The sequence below is a fragment of the Macrosteles quadrilineatus genome, unplaced genomic scaffold, assembly GCF_028750875.1.
Source record: "Macrosteles quadrilineatus isolate MER2022 unplaced genomic scaffold, UCM_ALF_1.0 Scaffold_4__1_contigs__length_99947679, whole genome shotgun sequence".
In the NCBI taxonomy this organism is placed as follows: Eukaryota; Metazoa; Arthropoda; class Insecta; order Hemiptera; family Cicadellidae; genus Macrosteles; species Macrosteles quadrilineatus.
In genome coordinates this window covers 91527638-91549917 of record NW_026542597.1, presented here as the reverse complement: position 1 = coordinate 91549917, position 22280 = coordinate 91527638, and the positions used below count along the sequence as shown (strand labels likewise).

General features: G+C 35.6%; 1 protein-coding gene across 3 annotated transcripts in view; it reads right to left on the bottom strand.

Annotated features, from left to right (window-relative positions):
• Nucleotides 1-10710: 10710 nt before the first annotated feature.
• Nucleotides 10711-22280, bottom strand: part of LOC128992725 (katanin p60 ATPase-containing subunit A-like 1) — a 38197-nt gene continuing 26627 nt past the window's right edge. For 2 of the 3 annotated variants that reach the window (XM_054416447.1, XM_054416449.1), the window contains exons 4-13: nt 19190-19340; nt 18475-18664; nt 17408-17516; nt 16521-16642; nt 15917-16096; nt 15470-15625; nt 14915-15011; nt 14482-14608; nt 11580-11815; nt 10711-11110 (exon numbers count right to left, since the gene is read on the bottom strand). In XM_054416447.1, coding sequence (XP_054272422.1) covers nt 11617-11815; nt 14482-14608; nt 14915-15011; nt 15470-15625; nt 15917-16096; nt 16521-16642; nt 17408-17516; nt 18475-18664; nt 19190-19340 — 1331 coding nt within the window. In that variant the 3' untranslated portion in view covers nt 10711-11110; nt 11580-11616. The remainder of the gene's footprint in view (nt 11111-11579; nt 11816-14481; nt 14609-14914; nt 15012-15469; nt 15626-15916; nt 16097-16520; nt 16643-17407; nt 17517-18474; nt 18665-19189; nt 19341-22280) is intronic. The other variant, XM_054416450.1, reaches the window with a different exon arrangement.

The window sequence follows — 22280 nt, the reverse complement described above, 5'->3', positions numbered from 1 at the left end:
CCCCGACCCTGGGTATGGTCAGTCCACGTTGTATATTGTCCAGTGTCAGTGACCAGTCCCTTGCGTGTGTCCGTGTCGTATATCACGATATTGATAGATTGTTAGGTTAGGTTAGGTAAAGTTAGGTTAGATACCAAATCCCCAGTCCCCGACCCTGGGTATGGTCAGTCCACGTTGTATATTGTCCAGTGTCAGTGACCAGTCCCTTGCGTGTGTCCGTGTCGTATATCACGATATTGATAGATTGTTAGGTTAGGTTAGGTAAAGTTAGGTTAGATACCAAATCCCCAGTCCCCGACCCTGGGTATGGTCAGTCCACGTTGTATATTGTCCAGTGTCAGTGACCAGTCCCTTGCGTGTGTCCGTGTCGTATATCACGATATTGATAGATTGTTAGGTTAGGTTAGGTAAAGTTAGGTTAGATACCAAATCCCCAGTCCCCGACCCTGGGTATGGTCAGTCTCCGTTGTATGTTGTCCAGTGTCAGTGACCAGTCCCTTGCGTGTGTCGTATATCACGATATTGATAGATTGTTAGGCTAGGTTAGGTAAAGTTAGTTTAGATACCTAATCCCGAGTCCTCGACCCTGGTTATGGTCAGTCTACGTTGTATATTGTCCAGTGTCAGTGACCAGTCCCTTGCGTGTGACATATATCACGATATTGATAGATTGTTAGGTTAGGTTAGGTAAAGTTAGGTTAGATACCAAATCCCCAGTCCCCGACCCTGGGTATGGTCAGTCCACGTTGTATATTGTCCAGTGTCAGTGACCAGTCCCTTGCGTGTGTCGTATATCACGATATTGATAGATTGTTAGGCTAGGTTAGGTAAAGTTAGTTTAGATACCTAATCCCGAGTCCTCGACCCTGGTTATGGTCAGTCTACGTTGTATATTGTCCAGTGTCAGTGACCAGTCCCTTGCGTGTGTCGTATATCACGATATTGATAGATTGTTAGGCTAGGTTAGGTAAAGTTAGTTTAGATACCTAATCCCCAGTCCCCGACCCTGGGTATGGTCAGTCCACGTTGTATATTGTCCAGTGTCAGCGACCAGATGATCGCGTGTGTCGTATATCACGATATTGATGGATTGTTAGGCTAGGTTAGGTAAAGTTAGGTTAGATACCTAATCCCGAGTCCTCGACCCTAGGTATGGTCAGTCCACGTTGTATATTGTTCAGTGTCAGTGACCAGCTCCTTGCGTGTGTCGTATATCACGATATTGATAGATTGTTAGGCTAGGTTAGGTAAAGTTAGGTTAGATACCTAATCCCGAGTCCTCGACCCTGGGTATGGTCAGTCCACGTTGTCTAGTGTCCAGTGTCAGCGACCAGATGATCGCGTGTGTCGTATATCACGATATTGATGGATTGTTAGGCTAGGTTAGGTAAAGTTAGGTTAGATACCTAATCCCGAGTCCTCGACCCTAGGTATGGTCAGTCCTCGTTGTACTGTATATTGTCCAGTGTTAGTGACCAGCCCCTTGCGTGTGTCGTATATCACGATATTTATATATTGTTAGGTTAGGTTAGGTAAAGTTAGGTTAGATACTTAATCCCGAGGCCCATATCCTAGGTATGGTCAGTCCACGTTGTATATTGTCCAGTGTCAGTGACCAGCTGCTTGCGTGTGTCGTATATCACGATATTGATAGATTGTTAGCTTCACATGTGCTATTAATGTAATCATGTTTCCATCACACTTCCTAGTTTACTATGCATACGTCACGAACGTCGCCGACATTTCCGGGGTGATAGTCAATCTGTGTCATTGGGACTTTCGCTGATTGATTTGTATGGTTTTACTAGCAGAGTACCCGACCTTCGTACGGGGTTGGCATATAAGTATAAAATGCTTATTGCAGTTTTACTCAGCAAGCTTTGCATTTTCAATGGGGCGGACACAGTTTGATAAAATTTACTTCTTTAAATTAACGGGATGATTTCCAATACACAACTGATCACTGACAATGACTTAAGATTTGGCAACAACTATAAAAAATAAAATATAGTTCGAGAAAACATCAAAACATTAATATGCCTCTATGTTCTAACTATTTTTATTGAAAACTATTAAAAGAGCTTAAATCCGATCTCTAGAACATACTTCACTCAAGATGTGTTTGATATGGTTGCTAAAACACGTATCTCGAAAAAAAAGAGATTAGTTTAAAATAATTATATTTGCAGTTGGATGAACCTTGGTTTAAAAAAAGACTGCCATTATTAAGATCTTGACAATGATAATTTTCGTATATACATCAACTGACATCGAAAACAACTACTTTCTATATGGGGACAGGTGGTAAAAACTTTTAACACTTTGTAGGATCTCATTTCACGAAAATCCAAACAATATTTCACACGATTATTCCTATCTCAATTGTCCAGTCCTAGTTTCACTTATGTATGACTGCCGTGTTGCATGTCCAGCTCACTTCGCATGCTACTGTCCTCGTCCTCGACAATAGAGACCACGGCTAGAGCTATTACGGGAGTTATGGACAGTTAGTAGATGACCCGCCACTATACTTGGGCCGTGGGGTTATCACATGTCGACTGTGACTGTATGAATCATCTGCATTCAAAATGGGAAGAATGGTGAAAGAATTGTGGAAAATACTATAGCAAATGATAAAATTCATAAATAATGTCCACCTATACTAAAAGGCCTAACAACCACTCGGAGATATAACATAATGGCTCATATTGACACCGATAACTTTAAATGAGAAAACGAAATTATAAACAGAGTGGTTGAAATGACACCTCCTTAAGAAAACTGTTAAAACCTTACAAATTCAATTGTTTTGTGTATTTTCGTGTCTATGAAGGTTTGTCTTTAACTTTATTTATTATAATAGTATAACCTCATTTTTCCATAATATAAAAAAGCCTATGCAAATATTTTCTGCAGTTTTGTAACAACAGTTCGCAGAAGTTTTTGTTTCTTAGACGATTCCCGAAAGTTCAATTTCGTGTTATGACGTACGGAAACGGGTATAGCACAGGTTCTATGACATATTTTATTCGATGGTTGAATTGTTGAATAATTTATCCTTTGTTTTGAAGAGGAGATTCTATTTTCCAAACTCTAGCATGGAAATAGCCAAGTTGATAAAAAAGGCGTTTAAGTGAAAAAACAATTTTTTTAAATATTTTAAATAATTTTTCCATTTAAAATATTTGTGTTGAAATATTTAGTCTTGGGCTACATCCAATTCTACAGGTTGTAGGTACAAACATACTTTTCAAATAAAAAATACTTAATTATCTTACACCTATAACGCAAGATTCAACCGCCCCCTTAAATGTCTGTTCTCAACAAAAATCCCCCCTCGGGGGAAGGGGGTGGTTGATTAAATCATTAAAATTCAAACTTTACACAATTGTAAAATAGAACAATTGCTTCAGGGTTAAAATTTGAAAAAAATATAAAAATTGCAAAATGCCGTTTTTTAGTCCGATCACGCCCCCCATCGACAATAGGTTTATAAGGGAAATTTTCTCAAACTAATAAAACCATATTGAAAAATACAACACCCCTACCTAATCAACCGTCCACTACACACTGAGAGGACGCCGCATACGCACTCTGGGCACTCCATACGTTACGCAGGATAATTCCACGATTCCACTCACCTGAGGGCAGGTAGGAAGGATGCTATGTAGGTGTCCTGCACCAGGATGTGGGAGTCCTCGTGTCCCATGGTGTCCTGTCGAGTCCCGTAGGATGTCTGTCCAGAGGTCCGAGGAAGGAATGATGGCAGGATCAAGGAGTCTGGAAGGAGCAGGATCGTACGGCGCAAGTCCGCCCGCCTCCCCCTGCTGTGTGGAGGGATTTCTCCCCCGAATGGGATATTTGGACTGTCTGTGGGATAAAGGGGGGATTGTAAGATTCAAACAAGATGTAACAGCAACATGACTTCAACTAGTTTGACAATTTGATACATAATTCTTACAAAGGGCTACTAATAAGACAGGAAGATGAATAGACATTTTCCGTTTTTGGAAAGAACAGTGATTTAAATAAATAGTATATTATTGAGCCAGGTTACATAAGAATAAAATCCTGTTTTAGACTAAACTTGGGGGCCCGTTGTTGTCAATATGGGCATTTTAATAGCGTTCAACATTTTGTTTCCAAGACAAAAATGAATCCAATGCAATACCATTTACGTTTCACAGAAGTTTGTTTAATCTGCACCTATAGTGATTTATCTACCTCAATCAGTCTACATTTATAAAGATAGTAGCCTATTTAAAATCCATTTGCATAACCTGTTTCGTCCCTTACAATAAGATTATTATGGTTAAACATTCATTTGAAATATTTAACAGCTAAAGATATAACACAAGATATAACAGCTGTGAAAGATTATCTGTTGAACTAAAGTTTAGATTTAAACTGTAAAAAATGTTGCAATTAAAGAAAATAACTACTGTTGATACAGGAAAGAAAAATTGTATTTAGACATTTTTCTATGTTCACATCTACCTACAAAACTCATATTATTTGTTTATATGACAAAGCTGCATAAATAATAATAGCACAGCTGTAAAAATAACAAGAGGAAAATTATTGAAATGACAATGATAATTACATATCTTAACAAAAAAAGTTGGTCAACATCAATGTCCTTTTGAAAGTAAACTCTAGAAATAATTGAAACGGAGAAACCCTAAGGAATTTGCCTTCGTTGCTATTCGTCTCTTTGATAAACCATTGTACGTTTTTAAATGGCACCTCAAGCGGAAGGATCGGTTCAGTAGGACGGACGGAAAAGGGGTGTTATAGAGAAACCCCTTATTGTATTATAGGGATAATATTTTTGCGCCTACTCCGTGCAGCCCCAAAGATTCGTGGGTGCTGAGAGCGGATGGTGGAAGGTGGTCTTTATTAATTAGCCCTCGCTGTCCTTGAAAATTGGGATTTAAATAAATGATCAGCTTCCTGGCTGGAAAACAGCCGATCGTAGTCAATAACAAAGCTACACAGCTGTCATACATCACTATAACAAACGTACCTACAAACTTACCGTGCATTTATACGCTCAGCACTCACCTAAGTGCGTTCCCTGGTCTTAGAATAATTAATTGAATGTTTGACATCTATGACTGGGTTGTTTGATCTGTGGATATACGGTGACGGTGGTATTTAAAGATACCACACAACACATGATTTCAAGATGGTGCATGGGATTTTAAATGTCCGATATGGGATAAAAGGGATTCTCTAGTGGAGTGGCAACACCTCTCGCAATCTCATTACAGACAAGTGTGTCGGTATTGACTGGCAGCGTTTATTATTGCAGGCATTTATACCGAAAAACGTATTAATACCCAACGCTGTTTATTGTATGTCCCGACTAAACTTGGTCTAATTATCACATACTACAAATTAATTAATAAACAATTACATTTTACTGACTATAGAGTCACAAAAAGTCGTAATGAACTTTTCAGAGTGGAAGAGTGAAAATGAATAAATTAAAGCCTGCTTGCTACAAGTAAAATGTAAAACTAAAATCATCAGTAAAGCTACAATGAAATAAAACCATGGATATACGCAATACCTTTTGCTTTTATTCTAATTGTTTTAGCATAGTAAGAAAATAAAATGAAAGCAAAGCATCCATGATGGTTCTAAAGCTGGGTTTTCCTAGGCGCGGAATCGGCGAGCGGAGAGAGGAACGCGGAGAGCGGAATTGAAATTAACATGGCATTCCGCTCCGCTTCTAGGAAAACAGTAACATTAAATTGCCTAAGACAAGTGGAGTCCGCTCTCCGCGTTCCTCTCTCCACTCGCCGACTCCGCGCGCCTAGGAAAACCCGGCTTAAGGGACATTTCCTTGCACGATCTTTCTGAAAAAACGAAACTTTCTCCAACCCCAGATTCAGATGTTTAAACTTTTAGACTCTTTACGGTTTTATGATTCGTTTATTGCATTTAATTTCTAATATTTTAAAACGAGATGTATCAATAGTATTGCTTTATAGCATATTATAGTGAGCCTTTGTGTATAATAGCATACCAAATTGAATGAATAGTTGAATTTCTAGTGGTTTGGCTCTTTTTTCTTTTCTGTATTTTTTTTATTTATGCGGAAACCACTTCACGTGGACAAACTATTCCATATCTGAATGTAGACTTTTAGTACCTATTTAAAATTTTCTTTAAACTACTATTCAACGATTATCAAAATACAGTTCCCAATTTACAATGTTAAGTTTATTCTTTTAAAAAGCAAAACTCGAGCCAAAGCAAGGATTCAATCTTCCACAATACGCTTGCATGAGAAGGCGTTTGCTTCGCTGTTGGAGCAATTCCCGCCCAATTTAGACCAAGAATTGTCAGCGAGCAACAAGTGTAATTTATCTGTGTCAACGTTGCTGCTTCATTTCTCACTTCTCAATCCTTTTGTTGAATATTAGTCGAGTGCGAGACTGAAAAACTGCACTGGCCTATCACTATCAGTAGGCACAGAAAACATACTACTATAATAACAGTAGTGTGTTACAGTAGTATGTTTATGTTTATAGTAGGTTATAGTAGTATATTTTTGTGCTGTAGGCTAGCCGTGTTGATGGAATTCGTCAATTAATTTAGTTAAAATTCTACCTCTCACAAGTATTATATGAACGGTTGAACTACCTTCCCATTGCCATCATCCAGCTATCAAACAATAACAATCAATTTACTCAATTTAATTGTCAATCTAAACGTTCTTTGTTTTGTAAATTCTCACTTCATAGTAAATTATTGTTTTACGTTTATTAACATTACACTTCGTTTCATGTATACAATGCATGGTTAGCCCTACTAAATATTCGACAGCATGGCTGGCAAAAGGCCTCATGAAATTAAAAATTCAGAAATATTGGTGAAGTTTTAATTTTAAATTTATATATTTTTTTTTGTTTCAAATGGCGGCTATTTCTATTTTTTAAACTTAAATTAGGCCTACTTATTTATTTAACAATGATTTTTGCCTGAATTGAAGGTCTTTGTAGGATGTTGGATCACTATATGTGTATTTGTTTAATATTAATTACTAAAAAATAGTTGATTTTATAAAAATTGTAGGCATACTTGTATATAATGTAGCATTTAAAATTATCTATCCAACATGTTTAAAAAACTCGGTCATAAACACCATTGACTATAGTCAATGTAAATACCTAGTGGAAAATCACGATTTTTTATTTTGTACAGACCGCAAGCTGTTAGGGGTGTGCCCACGATTACTATAGTTCGGCCGCTTAGAAAGCGACCTGCACCAGCATTGGTTTAGCATTAGCGCGCAGGTCGTTTTCTAAACGGCCGAACTATAGGAAAATACGGTGTGCCCCATTTTGCACCTAAAATCGTGATACTGTACCTGAATTACCTCCCTCGACATCCATGACCAGTTCTTGCTGGATAGACAGAGTAAAAAGCTATTATAATTAGCATATATACATTTTGCAGTTTTGGTGGCAGTTAGAGGCATATTTAAAAAAAAAAAAAAAATGTTCAGGGAGTACATGGGTCTTGCCAGCAGCCACTCTCTCAGTTGATTTATAAAATCTGGGGCTCCAAAGTTTTTCAAGTACTGGGGCAATCGGTTGTACATCCTAACAGCCACCATAAGGAAACTAACTGTTATGATAGAACTAATCTTTGCATGAGTATCAAATTGCAAAGTTGTACCAATTATTCAAAATGATAAATACTAGCTCTTAAGGGTACCTGTCATTCATTTTTAGAAAATACAAAGATATATGAATTTAAATTAAGGTGTTTTTATCCACTGTCCCTATCAAAACGAAAAGTAAATAGGTCCCAGGTGTTGGTTTCACTATGAGACCTCCAGTAATAGCCTATTTTATGGGAAATACCCAAAAAAGTGATTTTAGTTAAATATTTAGGCAGGCTTGAATAAAACTAAAAATCTCTTGACAATGTAACAGTAATTGTAAATATAGTCCACGGTCAAGCCTTTGTTTAATCATTTATGCTGTTTGATGAACACGCAAAACAGGATTCCTTTCATCAATTTAGTGTTTTATCACTGACCTATTTGTCAATGTTCTACTTTCATGTGTTGATAATAAATTATGTAAGATTAATATAATCTGAGTCAACAATAGCCAGAGGCTGACTTGAAACGAGTTCATAAATTGAAGAAAATATTTCCTTTGTGAAAATTACTCCTCCCCTAATTACTCTTTAGTTGCGTCAATATGTTTTTTAATTACGCTTATTTTTGTTTAATTTTTAGCCAATTTCCCATATGAATAATAAGCTATTACCGTAGGTCTCATGGTAAGACCTAGACCCGAGACCGATTTACTTTTTTGTTTTGAGGTCCCCAGAGGCCAAAAACACCATTTGTTCCGATTCATATATATATATGTCCATTATCGCGATAACTCAAGCAAAAATAATCCGATTTTGATGAAATTTGGTAACCTACGTTTATTAACGAGTTCGCGAACCAGCATATCAGACCATGGAAACGGGGGTTTATGGGGAATTTTTGCAATTTCTTTCCAAACCATTTTGTAGAGCTTAAAAAAACAAATAATTTAGTATATTGAAGCACTGTTTGTATGTCAAACGGTCACGGAGAAAATAAAAAAAAAGTGTAATTTAAAATTCCATGTTATTCTTATGGAGAAAATGAAAACTGTTGTAGTTTACTTGTTTATGGGTATGTTGATATAATTTGGCAAATTTATTTATTTCATCCTATACTATTGACGTATGGTAAAAAACATGTTTTATGTTCCCTGTGGCAGCAAACCTAAGCACTCGTTTAATCTAATGTTATTTAAATTGGGAATAAATACGTCTTAATTATATATGAAAATATTTTAGGAAATATGTAATCAGACAAGTTTAAATTCGCTTAGTCTGCAGGTATGCTGCAGAGGGGGTATTTAAGATGTTTATCCTCTTTAACATTGCATTAAATCAAAATATCCTTTATTCATATAAGTACAATTTTACAGGAATAGAGTTAAATCATACAAAATAAAATTTATTACTTGAAACTAAAATTAAAACATTTATTTTATTTGTTCTCCCAAAAATAAGGGGCAAGTTTAATCAAATACTGTTTCAGACAATTTTTAAACTGTTTTGTATCATTTTCAGTTAGAAGTGTTTTTGGTAGATGGGACATAAATTTATTTCCTGCGCATTTCTCTTCCACATGGGCCACAGGGGCCTTGAAAGGTATCCAGTAAAGCAAGGGGTGAGCTGGTATAGCACAACATAAGGATGAACTGTACTGATAAAAAGTAGTAGCATGTACAGTGCCAGAATGTGGACCCTTGACATGGCTGCATTGGGCCCAGTGGTCCTACTAACTCACCAAATAGTGTTTTTAGTTATTGTACGATTCATGCTATGAATTATTGCAATTTTCAATATCCACTTCATAGCATAGACTCAGACTGTGCTTCGTCTAATGCACGTGTTTCGTCTGTGCACCTTATGCCAGGCCATTTTAGACAGTTAAATTAGAATCTCATTTGATAGCCAAAGGTATTTGGTCAATAACATTGAAAATCTTTGTGTCGCCTCGAGCAGTAAGCTTTCTTTTTCGGAACACATTTCTTTCAACATAGAGTGACGATGTCAAGCTAAGGGGTCTATATCGGCCGAGAAAATTTGAGCTGATGAAGTCTTTGGTATTTTCCATGTGTTTACCTTTCCATGATGCTGTTCACACCAAAATCTATGATATTCTAAAGAATTGTTCAAGTTTTATCAACAAACGTTCTCCTTTTTTCCATTAGTTATGGCCAAATATGACACAGACAGAAATTGAAAATACCCTCTAGACCAGCGGTTTTCAACCTCTTTGGAGCACACTCCGCCCTTAGAAAAATAATAATACAAAAACGCTAAAGCAAAAAGGTACCTACAAAATTTATTTGGGATTTGTAGTCATGATAAAAACTTTAAATGAAACCACATTATCTTACTGAAAATAGAGAATAAATAATTAACTACACAGAGGGATTAGAATGCCGCTATTAATTATGAACAAAGTGATACAATCACTTTAGCTCAATGATATAGGAGCTATAATATGGAGGGTGGGGATGGGAGGTGTAAAGCAAAAAAGTTGAGAGCCCCTGCTATACGGGGACCGTCAGCTTTTTTTGTAAAACATGAAAAATCCAAACAAAACATAAGCCCAAGCAATGAAAAAGCAACACTATTATATTAAATATTTTTATCTACCATTCGATTTCCATCACAAGGCATATTTCATTTTCATTAACCATCTTCTGATTCATATCTTGCCCATCCCTGCAATGGTCTTGTCTACAATGCTATTCCACTTGGTCATTGAGGAAAGTTTAGGAAAGGAGCTTCAGGATTCATAAGGTTAAGCTATAACAAAACATGTAAACAATTAAATTTATGTTATGAGGAAAGTTGGTTATTTTAAGAGATAAAGATCTTTAGGATTCAAAAGGTAAGGCTATAACAAACAGTTCTCCAAATAATCGTATACAGTATAGAGCTTCAGGATTCATAAAGTAAAACTGCAAGAAAGGAAAACAAATTAGCCAACCAGCCATCAAACTCCTTAGAATGATAGGCCCTATTTTACCTGGTGGTAGTAAATATGTTAATGATTATGCTTACGTCGGTTACTTTAGGAAACAAGGATCTTCATGGTAAGGATAAAACAAAAAACTCTTAAATAATTAAGTTTATTTCATAAACTGTGAAAACTCACATATTAATTGCATCAGAGATTTAAAACAATCCAAATAGCAACAACTTATGTAATCTAACTCCCAACAATAAATATTGACTTTAACACTGCTTAAGTACGAGGCCGTTACACAACCGTTGTGTTTATTATCAGTAATCTGAGCGTGTTAAGAAATATTACATTGTATTGTCTTCCGTTTATCTTCAAATCAGAAAAAAAACTTAGATAATTAAAGAGATTGTGATACGATTGCAGATTAATTACTTGTTACGATCTACATTTTAAGGCGGTGATGAAAAAAATAGTAAAATGTCGTTGAACCACTAAGTTTTGTCGGTCGCGCTGCGCCGAGTAGACAGAACCTCAGTGTTCCGACAGGCCACTTAACTGGAACACAACAAACTGGTCAAATACTTAGATTAATCATTATTGAAGGTCTTAATACTACACAAAAACACACAGCAAACAAAACATTGCAGCTAATTAATTAAATAGTTGAACTTACTGTATTAAAATATTCTAATTGAAGGTCTTAAATACAACACAAAAATTTCCAGCAACTAAAATGCTTGATATCAGTTATTTAATGAAATAATTGAACTTACTGTGTTAGAAAATATCATCTAAAGCTTTTCATTAACGACTTAACGTACCAATAAAAATAGACAAAATTCATTGCTAACCCTGACTTCTTCCTTATCAAGATAAAAGACTAATTTTAAATTGTAGTCCGCATCAAAATGTTCTGCGAATATTTTCGCCAGTTCAATGACAAGGTCATCTACCAAAGACCAACACATGTCAGGTCACCGAATAAATAAAAAACTCTTCGACACCACCTAGATCGGTTAATTACCTCATGATGAGTCGCCCGGCGACTCTCCATTCCACTATCACGTGGAGCCAAACTCGCTCATCCACTTCTCATACTTGTCGAGGTCCTCTTTGCTCACACTCTTGTTACATTTTGAGATGGCCTCAGAGAAATCCTGCATGGACACTGGCAGGTCAAGCTCCTCCTTGGCCAACTGTTTTATTTGGTCTGGCCGCAGCCCGGCGATCTTGCGTCTCATAGACATCATGGATGCGTCCCTGCAACAAACAAATATATGTGATCTCTGCAATTGATGTGTTGTATAAAATGATTAGTTCATGTCCCTAGGATGGATATAAAGGTTACGCAATATAGGAGATTTTATCACTTTGTTTGCCCAGCCATGTGACATGTTACAACAATTTCAGTTTTAACGTCTTTTACAATATGACGTTTCTTTTACCCAATGTAACGTTATTTGTGTCAATAAATTAATATGATTTGATTTGATTTTGATTTTATGATTTTGTGACAATTTTTGATGACATTCAGACATAGAAAATGTAGCTAGAATGCTCCAATATTGCTTAAGATTTGTTGAAATAGTTACTAAGGGAAGATCCAAGGGGAAGGAGACCAATAGGAAGACCAAAGGCTAGGTGTTGGGATCAAGTCCGGAAGGATATGAAAATGATGATACTAGTAGAGGAAGATTCGGAGGACCGAGAGTAATGACAACGTATTGGAGGCCAAGTACCAGCTTTGATACAAGTGGCCTAAGTAAGTAATTAATGTTCCAAAACTAATAGTTTAATACTAGATTGTGAGCAATTGACAACCCATGGTACACCCATTGGTACCCATGGTACGTAGGTAAGTAAAGCCGGATAAAAAATTACTACAGAGGAAAATTGCTTATAGGACAACAGTGTACTTATTTTGGAGCGTACTTGTATTATGTGTCTAATAAATGGACACTGTTTTGTGTTGTTTGGTTGGAATAGTAGTTTGCAGCAAAAAAAAAAAACAAAAAAAAACAAACAAAAAAAACTGCACAGCTAAAGTAAATAAATAGTAAAATAGTTATCAATTTTACACACTAAAATCCATTTACATTTAGAGAAGCAATAAAGGAAGCGACGTAGTGTCGCTCAAATATTAAAACAAAACTGATTGAATGCCTTGTCGAGATCTTGTTTTAAAAATCCAGTATTTTTCATCACACACTACAACATTTATGGTTATGATGAGATCCCCATGCCTATTATTAAAACAGCAATTGACTCTCTAAAATATCCGTTATGTCATCCTGTAAACTGTTCTTTTATTACAGGTATTTTTCCTGACAAATTAAAGATTTCTAAGATTAAACCAGTCTTTAAAAAGGGAGACCCCGCTATACCTTCAAACTATAGACCTATATCTTTACTACCATCCTTTTCTAAGATCTATGAAAAAGCTATGTGTATAAAACTAACAGAATTTCTGGAAACCAACAACTTGATAGATAAAGAACAACATGGATTTCAATCCGGCAAGTCTGTGATTAGTGCTAGTGTTCAGTTCATTGAATCAGTAATAGATTCGGTGGATAAGAGAAATAATGTTACTGGGGTCTTCATGGACCTCAGCAAGGCTTTTGATAGTGTGTCACACTCCAAGCTGGTAAATATCCTGTTTTGTTTGGGTATCAAGGGAAGAGCTTTAGATTGGTTTAAATCGTATTTAAATAACAGACAACAATATGCAGAAATAACTAATGTCACAAACAACAATAAGGTAAATTTTACTTCATCATTGGAAATTTTAAAATATGGAGTGCCACAAGGATCAATCCTGGGACCACTGTTGTTCATATGTTATACAAAGGGTTTACCAGATGTATTAGATGATGCAAAAGTCTGTTTATATGCTGATGACATTAGCTTACTTGTATCTGGTAATACCCATCAAAAAGTAGAGTCAATAGCAAATAACCAATTTCCACACGTAACTACTTTCTTAAACAATTTAAACCTTTTAGTTAATATAAATAAGACAAAGTGCATATCTTTCTCAACATATCTAAGTAATAAACCAGCTCAACACAGAATTTTGATGGAAGGAAAATGTCTAGAAGAACTGCAAAATTTTAAATTCCTATGACTTGTACTTGACAAAAATTTGAATTGGAACCTTCATATTGAACATCTTGGCCGTAAAATTTCATCAGGGATTTTTGCTCTGAGAAAAATGTCTAAATTATGTCCTTTGGAAAAATTAAATATAATTTACTTTGCTTTTATTCACTTCCACATCTCCTTTGGCAAAATTTTATATGGTGCAACCTCTCATGAAAATTTGGAACAAATATTATTATTTCAAAAAGAAGCACTTCGTATCATGTTAAACATTCAAGATTGGAGAACCTCAGTTAAAGAACAATTTTCAAAACTTGGTATTCTTACTGTTTTTGCCCAATATATCTTTGATTTGATCTTGTTTGTAAAGAATAATTTACCAAAATTTGAGACCTTGGGTTCATGCCACAGCTATGGGACAAGGCACAGACACACAATCAGTTTTTCAAATCACAACTTAAAATTCTTTGAAAATAAACCTCCATATGCTGGGATTAAATTTTATAACCTTTTACCACATAATATTTTACAAATAACAGACAAAAATAAATTTAAAAAACAGCTAAAAACTTTTATGTTATCCAAGCCCATTTATTCCCTAGATGAATTTTTTGGTTGAATGTGTTGTAAATTTGTAAGATATAAGCTTTTGTATTTTTGTTTAGCCTTTTTATATAAGTTATGGTTAGTTCTAACAATATAATTTAATTGTATAACGCCATTCTGGTGCAACATGTTGCACTCCTGAATAAAGATTATATGACTATGACTATTGGTAGGTAAGAGATACATTTACAGTTTGCATAGTGATTGTAATGTGTTACCTGCAGACATTGGTGATATCAGCACCAGAGTAACCCTTCAGCTTGCCAGCAATGTCCTTCAGGTTGACATTAGACTCAAGCTTCACTTCTCTCAGGTTGATTTTGAGAAGTGCTTCTCGTCCTTCGCCTAAAAAAAAAACAAATCGGTGAGTCACACATAGGTTGAGGGTTTTTAAGATACCCAATAACTTAAATGTTGTGATAGTTTATACTTTTTTAGTTCCCAAAGGGGTTATGTCTTTAGGGGTTGGGAAAGAAGGGAATCTATTGTCAAAAAAAAAAAGTTTTGAGGAACATTACATATAGGTAAGCAGATTTTATCCACATATCAACAAAGGAAAAGGAAGAATCTACTAAAAATACAATTTGAGTTATGTTACATAGTCTAAATGTCAAATTGTGAGTTATTGTCTTGTTGTATTGGTATACTCACTGTTAGGCAAAGGTATGTAGATTCGTTTCTCCAATCTCCGCCGCAACGCTTCATCAATATCCCACGGAAAGTTGGTCGCAGCCAGTACCATCACCACCTGAACAAATACAAAATAAATAAATATTAAATAGATCGATAACGTCTAAGTAAAAACTTTTTCTAGGGAACTCAAATCAAGAACCCACTAACGCTATGAATTCAAAATTTAGTATATTTACAAAAAATAGTGAGTTGGTTGGCATACGGTTTTGCATTGTCCCTTGTAACTGGGTAAAGAGGCAAAAGAAAAAAACCCTCTCATACCCACTTCCAGAACCTTTGGGAAAGTCCAACAATGCTTCATGTCAAGTTTTAAACTAAAGCCACTGGTTCTGAGGCTCCTACTGAACCAACACCCAGTGAACGAGTTTGTAATTCTGCGTCAATTGAAAAAACCTGACTATGATAGTTTTACCTACTGGAAGTTAGGAAGGATGTTAACCGGCTTTACCCTCACATGTTTGATCATAGGGCTAAGGGGCTGCATGACTCAACAAAAAGCAATGTCAATATTACCTTGCCAGCCTCTTCAGTGCTGCTGATGCCGTCCATTTGCACCAGCAACTCTGACTTTACTCGGCGACTGGCTTCGTGCTCCGACTCAGACCCTCGCCTGGAGCACAGTGAATCTATCTCATCTATGAAGATGGTTGATGGCGCGTAGAACCGGGCCTGGAGGAACAAATTTAATTGAAACGCTACAACCAGTACAATCCATCTCTTTGAGTCTACCTAATATTTATCCTAAAATGTATCGTGAATCCTTTTCTTTTCACAAAAACCGATCATGACTCAGAATCTCTTCTTTGACTCAAGGGAACTTAACCTTAATTGTAAGAAGACATAAGAAAGTTACTTTACAATAGCACTTTGCTTAAATTGCGCTGCTTAACATATTTAAAACAACAACAAAATGACTCTAAAAAAAATTCAAAGCAGAGGATAACCTTGTAGCCTACTTACCATTTCAAACAATAGACGGACTAGTTTCTCGGACTCCCCACGGTACTTGGAGGTGAGAGTGGAAGAGGAGACATTGAAGAACGTCGTCCCACACTCTGTAGCCACAGCCTTGGCCAACATGGTCTTGCCTGTGCCCGGGGGACCCACCATCAGCACTCCCTTCCATGGCCTCCTGATACCCTGGAACCATCACAATATATGATATCCTTAAAAGTTCATTGGGTAAAATTTTAATAGGACTCTCATAACTCTGTTTCCTTCTCAGTTGAAATTAACACATTTCCTACCAGTTTTCTAACACCCACTCACACCTACACACACATACAAAAGCTAGGTTGGCTAAGTGAGACAAAATTCTAAATCTGTTTTGAAAACTGAAAATACATAAATTTTGAGTGGCCGCTTAGACTAACTATGGCCACCATTGGCTTGTGACTTTTATCACTGTCTATGACCTATACCCTTTAACAGTTTAAGCCTACTTTCTTTAGATTACTGCTCCTGACTACATCTTTAGATCAATCCTGTAGGCGTAAGGTAACAAGCAGAAGTTAGTCATTCGTAACATTTTCCTGCAATACTAGTATGAAACAGTGGTGCTTACCTTGAAGAATTCTGGCATCCACATAGGCAGGACAACAGCTTCTTCTAACAATCTCTTGGCCTCATGAAGGTCTGCGATGTCGTCCCATTTAATGTTGGGATTCTTCTGGACTATGTCTCTCTCTGAAATCAAAACACATGGTCGTTCAATGATAATTCATCAAATATGTTAAAGGGGTTTTTCCGCCAGGTAGTATAATGGAGGTAAAATTTATTTACTATAGGTCGGCCGCTTAGAAAACGACCTCCTCCAGCATTGGTTTAGCATTAGCGCGCAGGTCGTTTTCTAAGAGCCCAACTATAACAACGCTATTTTACCATGCCTTTTAGGGGTTTTAAAACTGTTTTATTAAGGCATGAGTTTTGTAGAAGTGAACTACTTTTAATGCTGTACTAACCCATTGTGGAAGGAATTAACGTGTTGCCTGCAGCACCCTCTGTCGGCAATTAATTTCAACAAATTTGTAGACTACTTTTAATCTAAAGAAACCTTAGGTAATAAATTAATAATTCTTTTCCTTTTTTGTTCACAGTGAAATCGTCCGTAAAAAAAAGTGGTAGTTGGATGATCAAAATAATATAAAATTCCAAATGAATAGACCTTCATTTTGTTATATTTTTAGGGATTGCCCGTTTTAACCGACCTTATGAGCTATCCGACCTATTTCTAGTCCCATTAAGGGCGGTTAAAGGGGGGTCTACTGTATTATGTTTTTAGACAAAGCTCAGTAACCCACCCTGTCAAAATTCCGAATGTGCTAAAGTAGTGTCTACAGTAAGGAATTTCATAAACTAGACTATTTCAGTATTTAAGTGGTTTAGTCTGATGTCGACTTCTTAACTTTAAAGCTTAAAGCCAAAACAGTGTCCCCATCTATGGCAGCTTACCCAGCATCTCACAGAGGTCGTGGTCGTAGCCCGAAGGGTCAAACTTCCTCTCCTCTGGCTGAGCCTCTTTGTTATCTTTATCTTCTTTCTCCTTGTCTTGTTTCTCATTCTGTAAAATCACAAAATAATACGATGTGAAAAGTATTAAATTAAAACAATAAATCATAAACTATAAGAAAAGTGTTCAAACTACAACAATAAAGAGCTAAAAGTGGCAAATTAAATCAATTATAAAGTCCAATGAGAATATTTATTTTCGTCTTATCTTAAGCAACGAATTACGTTTTGCAAAACTAAAGAAACATCCTTGGCAATAAAATAGTCCACACTGTAACAAAAAACACCAGTTTATATGCCAGGGACTTTTTTAATACAGTAGACTTTCGCTCATCCGGACTAATGTGGCGGACGTCCGGTCCGGTTTACGATAAATCCGGGCTATTGAGAGTCAAGCAAATACAGTACCGTATATAGTCCACAGTATTGATAGCCGGGCAAATGCAATTCCAACAGTAATAATTTTTACTGCCGTGTTATCAGAGTTTTGACTGTCCAAGGTAGTCTCGGTCCCGTTTAGCTCAGATAATCGGGATTCTACTGCACTGTGCCACTAAAAAAATCACGATTGCCGATCTGAACTAGTGGAAGTCCAGACAAGGCCAATCCGGATGAGCGGGAGTCTACTGTAGAGGGATTAGCTTCATAATTTGTATAAGTTACAATTAATTTCTAGAAATCGCAAATTATAAAATTCTGTAGACTAGCCTACATTTTATTACTAAGGCCAGACTGGCTGGGTGGCTGAGCAGTTATGGTGCTGGTCAAACGATCAGATGGTTGTAATTTCGATCCTGAGAAGGTCAGTAGCTTTATGATTGTTTGAAACTGTACCCAGCTGTTCCTGATCATTGGGCTTTAAATAAATAATCCTGACTGATGTCACAGCTGATCTAGGAAATTTATCAGATGTTACAGCTGTTATTAGGGATTTTCAGAATAAAACCTATTGAGAGTTCCAGGAATGTAAATCTACCTAATCACATGCAGTCCTAAATCAAAGATCTTACGTTGGTAACATTGTTTCCGTTGTTTTCTTTCTTCACTGCCGCAGACGGTGCTCTGGGGTCTACGCTCCGTCTCACTCCACTTTTGGCATCGTTCTTTCTTGTGAGAGTTGATGTCTTCTGGTTTCTATTGGCAGACTTTGTGTCCGTCTTCTTCTGCTGATTTCTGGCCGGTTTCACTGGTAAATTGCCCCTGAAATCAAACTATTATTCATAAGCTCAAGATCGTTTGGTAATCTAAGTTTGCTGAAAGTGTAAATAAATTGAAGAAAGGTGCTAATATAACCAGCTGCATCTGCGACGAATCTGAGATAGCTTTTTTAAAAGGTTGGTGAACTGTGTGGACCTCAAAGGCATAAGAATGTACTTTATTCATATTAGTGATGGCACCTTGATGCAAACCATTGACATTGTTATCTTGAAAAGATACATACATTCGTCCCTCGGTAATCTGACGTACTCTGCAGTCAAGTAGACAGTCTTAGTGCCGTCAGTTTTGTAGGCAGAAACAAAACAAGCCTACAGCAACACGGCCCCCTCTCTCCCAACCACACATTTTTTCACTCCCCTTAAGGTGCCTATTCCACAGTTTTAAAATAATACAAATTCAAATAGATCAAATAATGTTTCTACTCTTTCATATAGGATTTCACAAGCTTAAAAATCTAACCATACCATTTTTTACAAGAAAGTTTTGTATTACTAAGTCAACACAAACCTGTGATCAGCTGGTGTAGGCGGGGGCCACACATCAGGATCCCTGTCAGGCGGGGGCCAAATATCAGGGTCTTTGGGGGTGCCGAACCACAACGCAGCATCTCGGGTCGGCTCCTCTAGGAACTGAGTGTTGGAATTGCGCAACATGGTGCCTGCAACATGCCAGTCCATAAATAATATGAATTAAAATTGTAGCTAGTTCATGTTTCCTGCAATGTCATATAATCATAACTACAATGCATTTTATTTTTGTGCAGCATGCAAAGAATTATTTACACAATATGTTAATTGAATTGAGAGATTGGGAATTGTTTGATTTGAAGGATCAGGCCTAGTAAAAACAATTTTTACTAATTTTCCGCACTAATCCCTCAAACCACATAAAACCAACATAATCAAAATTAACTTCAAAATACCAATTTCATGGAAATTGAGCAGCATGTAAACTTACAAAATCCAAGAGCTAATTACACAAGAATGAAAAAGAATGCTCTGAAAAATTTTACCAGCCGAGCCACATAATAAACCCTAGGCCTAGATAGAAAAAATAACATCTACAAAATCCAAGTGTAAATTTAAGTTTACTGCTCTTGTTCTACCATTTTGAGTAAATTTGAAATATATTGACTACTAAACATATTTTGCATTAAATATGAAATGAAAACATTTTTATTTCAACATAACAGACTTAAAATAGAAAATTGAACAAATTTTCCACTGAATTCCTTTATGAGATTCACCAAAATTACGGTCACTCTGAATTGGTCATAACTTATCGTGACAGTTATATTTCCACTATGACACAAACAAAGGTAAGGAGGATGGGAAAAGTACAGTAAATGTAAGATGAGTCAACATGCAAATGTGATCAATACAACCTCAACCTACTGACGTGGTACCAGTCCACTTAAGCTGGGGAACCCAATATTATTGTTACAAAGATTTTGTCAAAACATCCTAAAGTTAAATTTAAAAGTGCAGGTCTATTAAAGTTTAACACCCACTACTATTGTTATAAATATTTGTAAATAATATATTTTGAAATCACTAGGCTGACTAAGTATCAATTATACTGACATGGGATAGAATGGAATAGAATAGAATAGAAATCTTTAGATACACTTAGTGATTTCATTTCTTAACTTGGGACAAACAAATTAAAATTGCTAAATCCTCTTTATATAAAGCCAAAAGTACCCATGAACTTTTGAGAAAACTACAAGTTAGGCTACACCCCATAAACCATATACTTAAAATGTTCGTCATGACGAGAAACCTAGCACAAAACTATCCATTATGTCATAAATTGCCCTTTAAGGTCGTAATTCCTTTCTGAAGGGAACTTTTCATATACCTAATGTTAAAAATACCTTAGCTGTACTTATTTGTTTGTTATTCTTTCAATTTATTACCTTAATAAAATCAGGAGTGATTATTTGTTTCTTTTAATAATGTACCTATTTTGTTTATTTCAGGTTAACTTATAACATCAATAGTTTTATTAATACTTATGATGTCAAACGGGGTGAAGCCCGTGGGCAACAGCTAGTTATTATACTTTTTTAATTTGTTCACAGGTTTCTGTGTTTCAGATTTAAATCTCCAATATTATTAGTACATCTATAGGATACTCAATAAGTACTGTACTAATAGAAGAATGAATTTGGATTCATGAGACATTGTCATTTAAAAGTGATTTGGCGGTTGAAGAGGCCTGCCTACTTATTGGTCAAATACACTTTGTTTTGAAAAATTGAGTACTTTGAAAAGCGTAAATTTATTTTTTATTTGACAGTTAGAATATGATTTTAAAATTTAATTTTAACCCGTCAATTCTATCTTAAGACAATGTTTTTCCCTTTGACTTGATTTTCTATATAGCCATTAAAACAATAATTAGCAAAGATAAAAAAAGTTTTAAAACGAAACTGCAAAAAAACCACACAAATTCATTCCAAGTAAATTTAAACCGTATAGGGTAACAAAATGATACAAATTTATTCAACTAATTAATTAGAAAGGCCTGGTTAAATTTGTAAACAATGTTGTAAACACAGTGTTATCAGCAAGGTGACAACAACAGCATGAGTCACTAGAGGTGATGACTATCAAGGGAAGCCGTACAACAACCAAGCAACACTCTTAACATAATAAACTGTGGCCTTGGTACAGCTTTATAATCAAAGCATAACTAGTTCGTCTCATAATAAAGATAAAGATTGATTACAATACCAATGATAATTGTTTCTAACTTGGATATAACTAATTATTTGTTCTTACATGGTCTATAACACTTATAAAAAAGTGATGTAGTTCTGATGAAGGAATAAAATGTAATTTAATAAACCTTTAAAGTTGAGAGACAAGTAAAAGAAAATATGAGCCGATGAAATATTTGATTTCCATATTGTGAAAAGTATTGAGCGGATTATCGAGTACTGAAGAATGGTAAACCTATTTTGTTTTTATATATTGACGATACAACAACGACCATTAAATAAAAAAACATCCATGAACTAAGTTTAGTCTTAACTGTCAAAATGGTTTCTAATTAACGGTTTGAAAATGAACCACATTAGAATGCAAATTGTAAAATTTCAAACTGCACATTGTAGGGACGACATTGAAGGCTTTGTTTATTTTGACAATGTAAAAATAAATCTTAGCAACACAGCTAAATTTTTAGGAATTGATAAAGATAGTTTTTGAATTGGAAGAACCACTTTCATAACACCAACTAAAAAGTTAAATTCTGTATGTTTTCTAATGATGGCCTTAATAAATGTTGTTGATTTAGACACTTCAGAGTAATGATTTATCATGCCTTATTTTGATCAATTTTACAATATGGAATAGAGCTTTGGGGTGTTACCTCTGATTTGTATCAACTTTTTAAACTTCAAACAAGAATAGTACTTGAATTAATTACTTTTAAGCCCACAAAACATTCTTGCAAACGACTTGTTAAAAAACTTAAGATTCTAACAGTTCCTAATTTGTATATTCTTAAATAAGAATAAGAATGTCTTTATTGTAATTAAATACAAACAAAATTAACAACGTCAAAACAAATACAATTTTTCTATGGATTA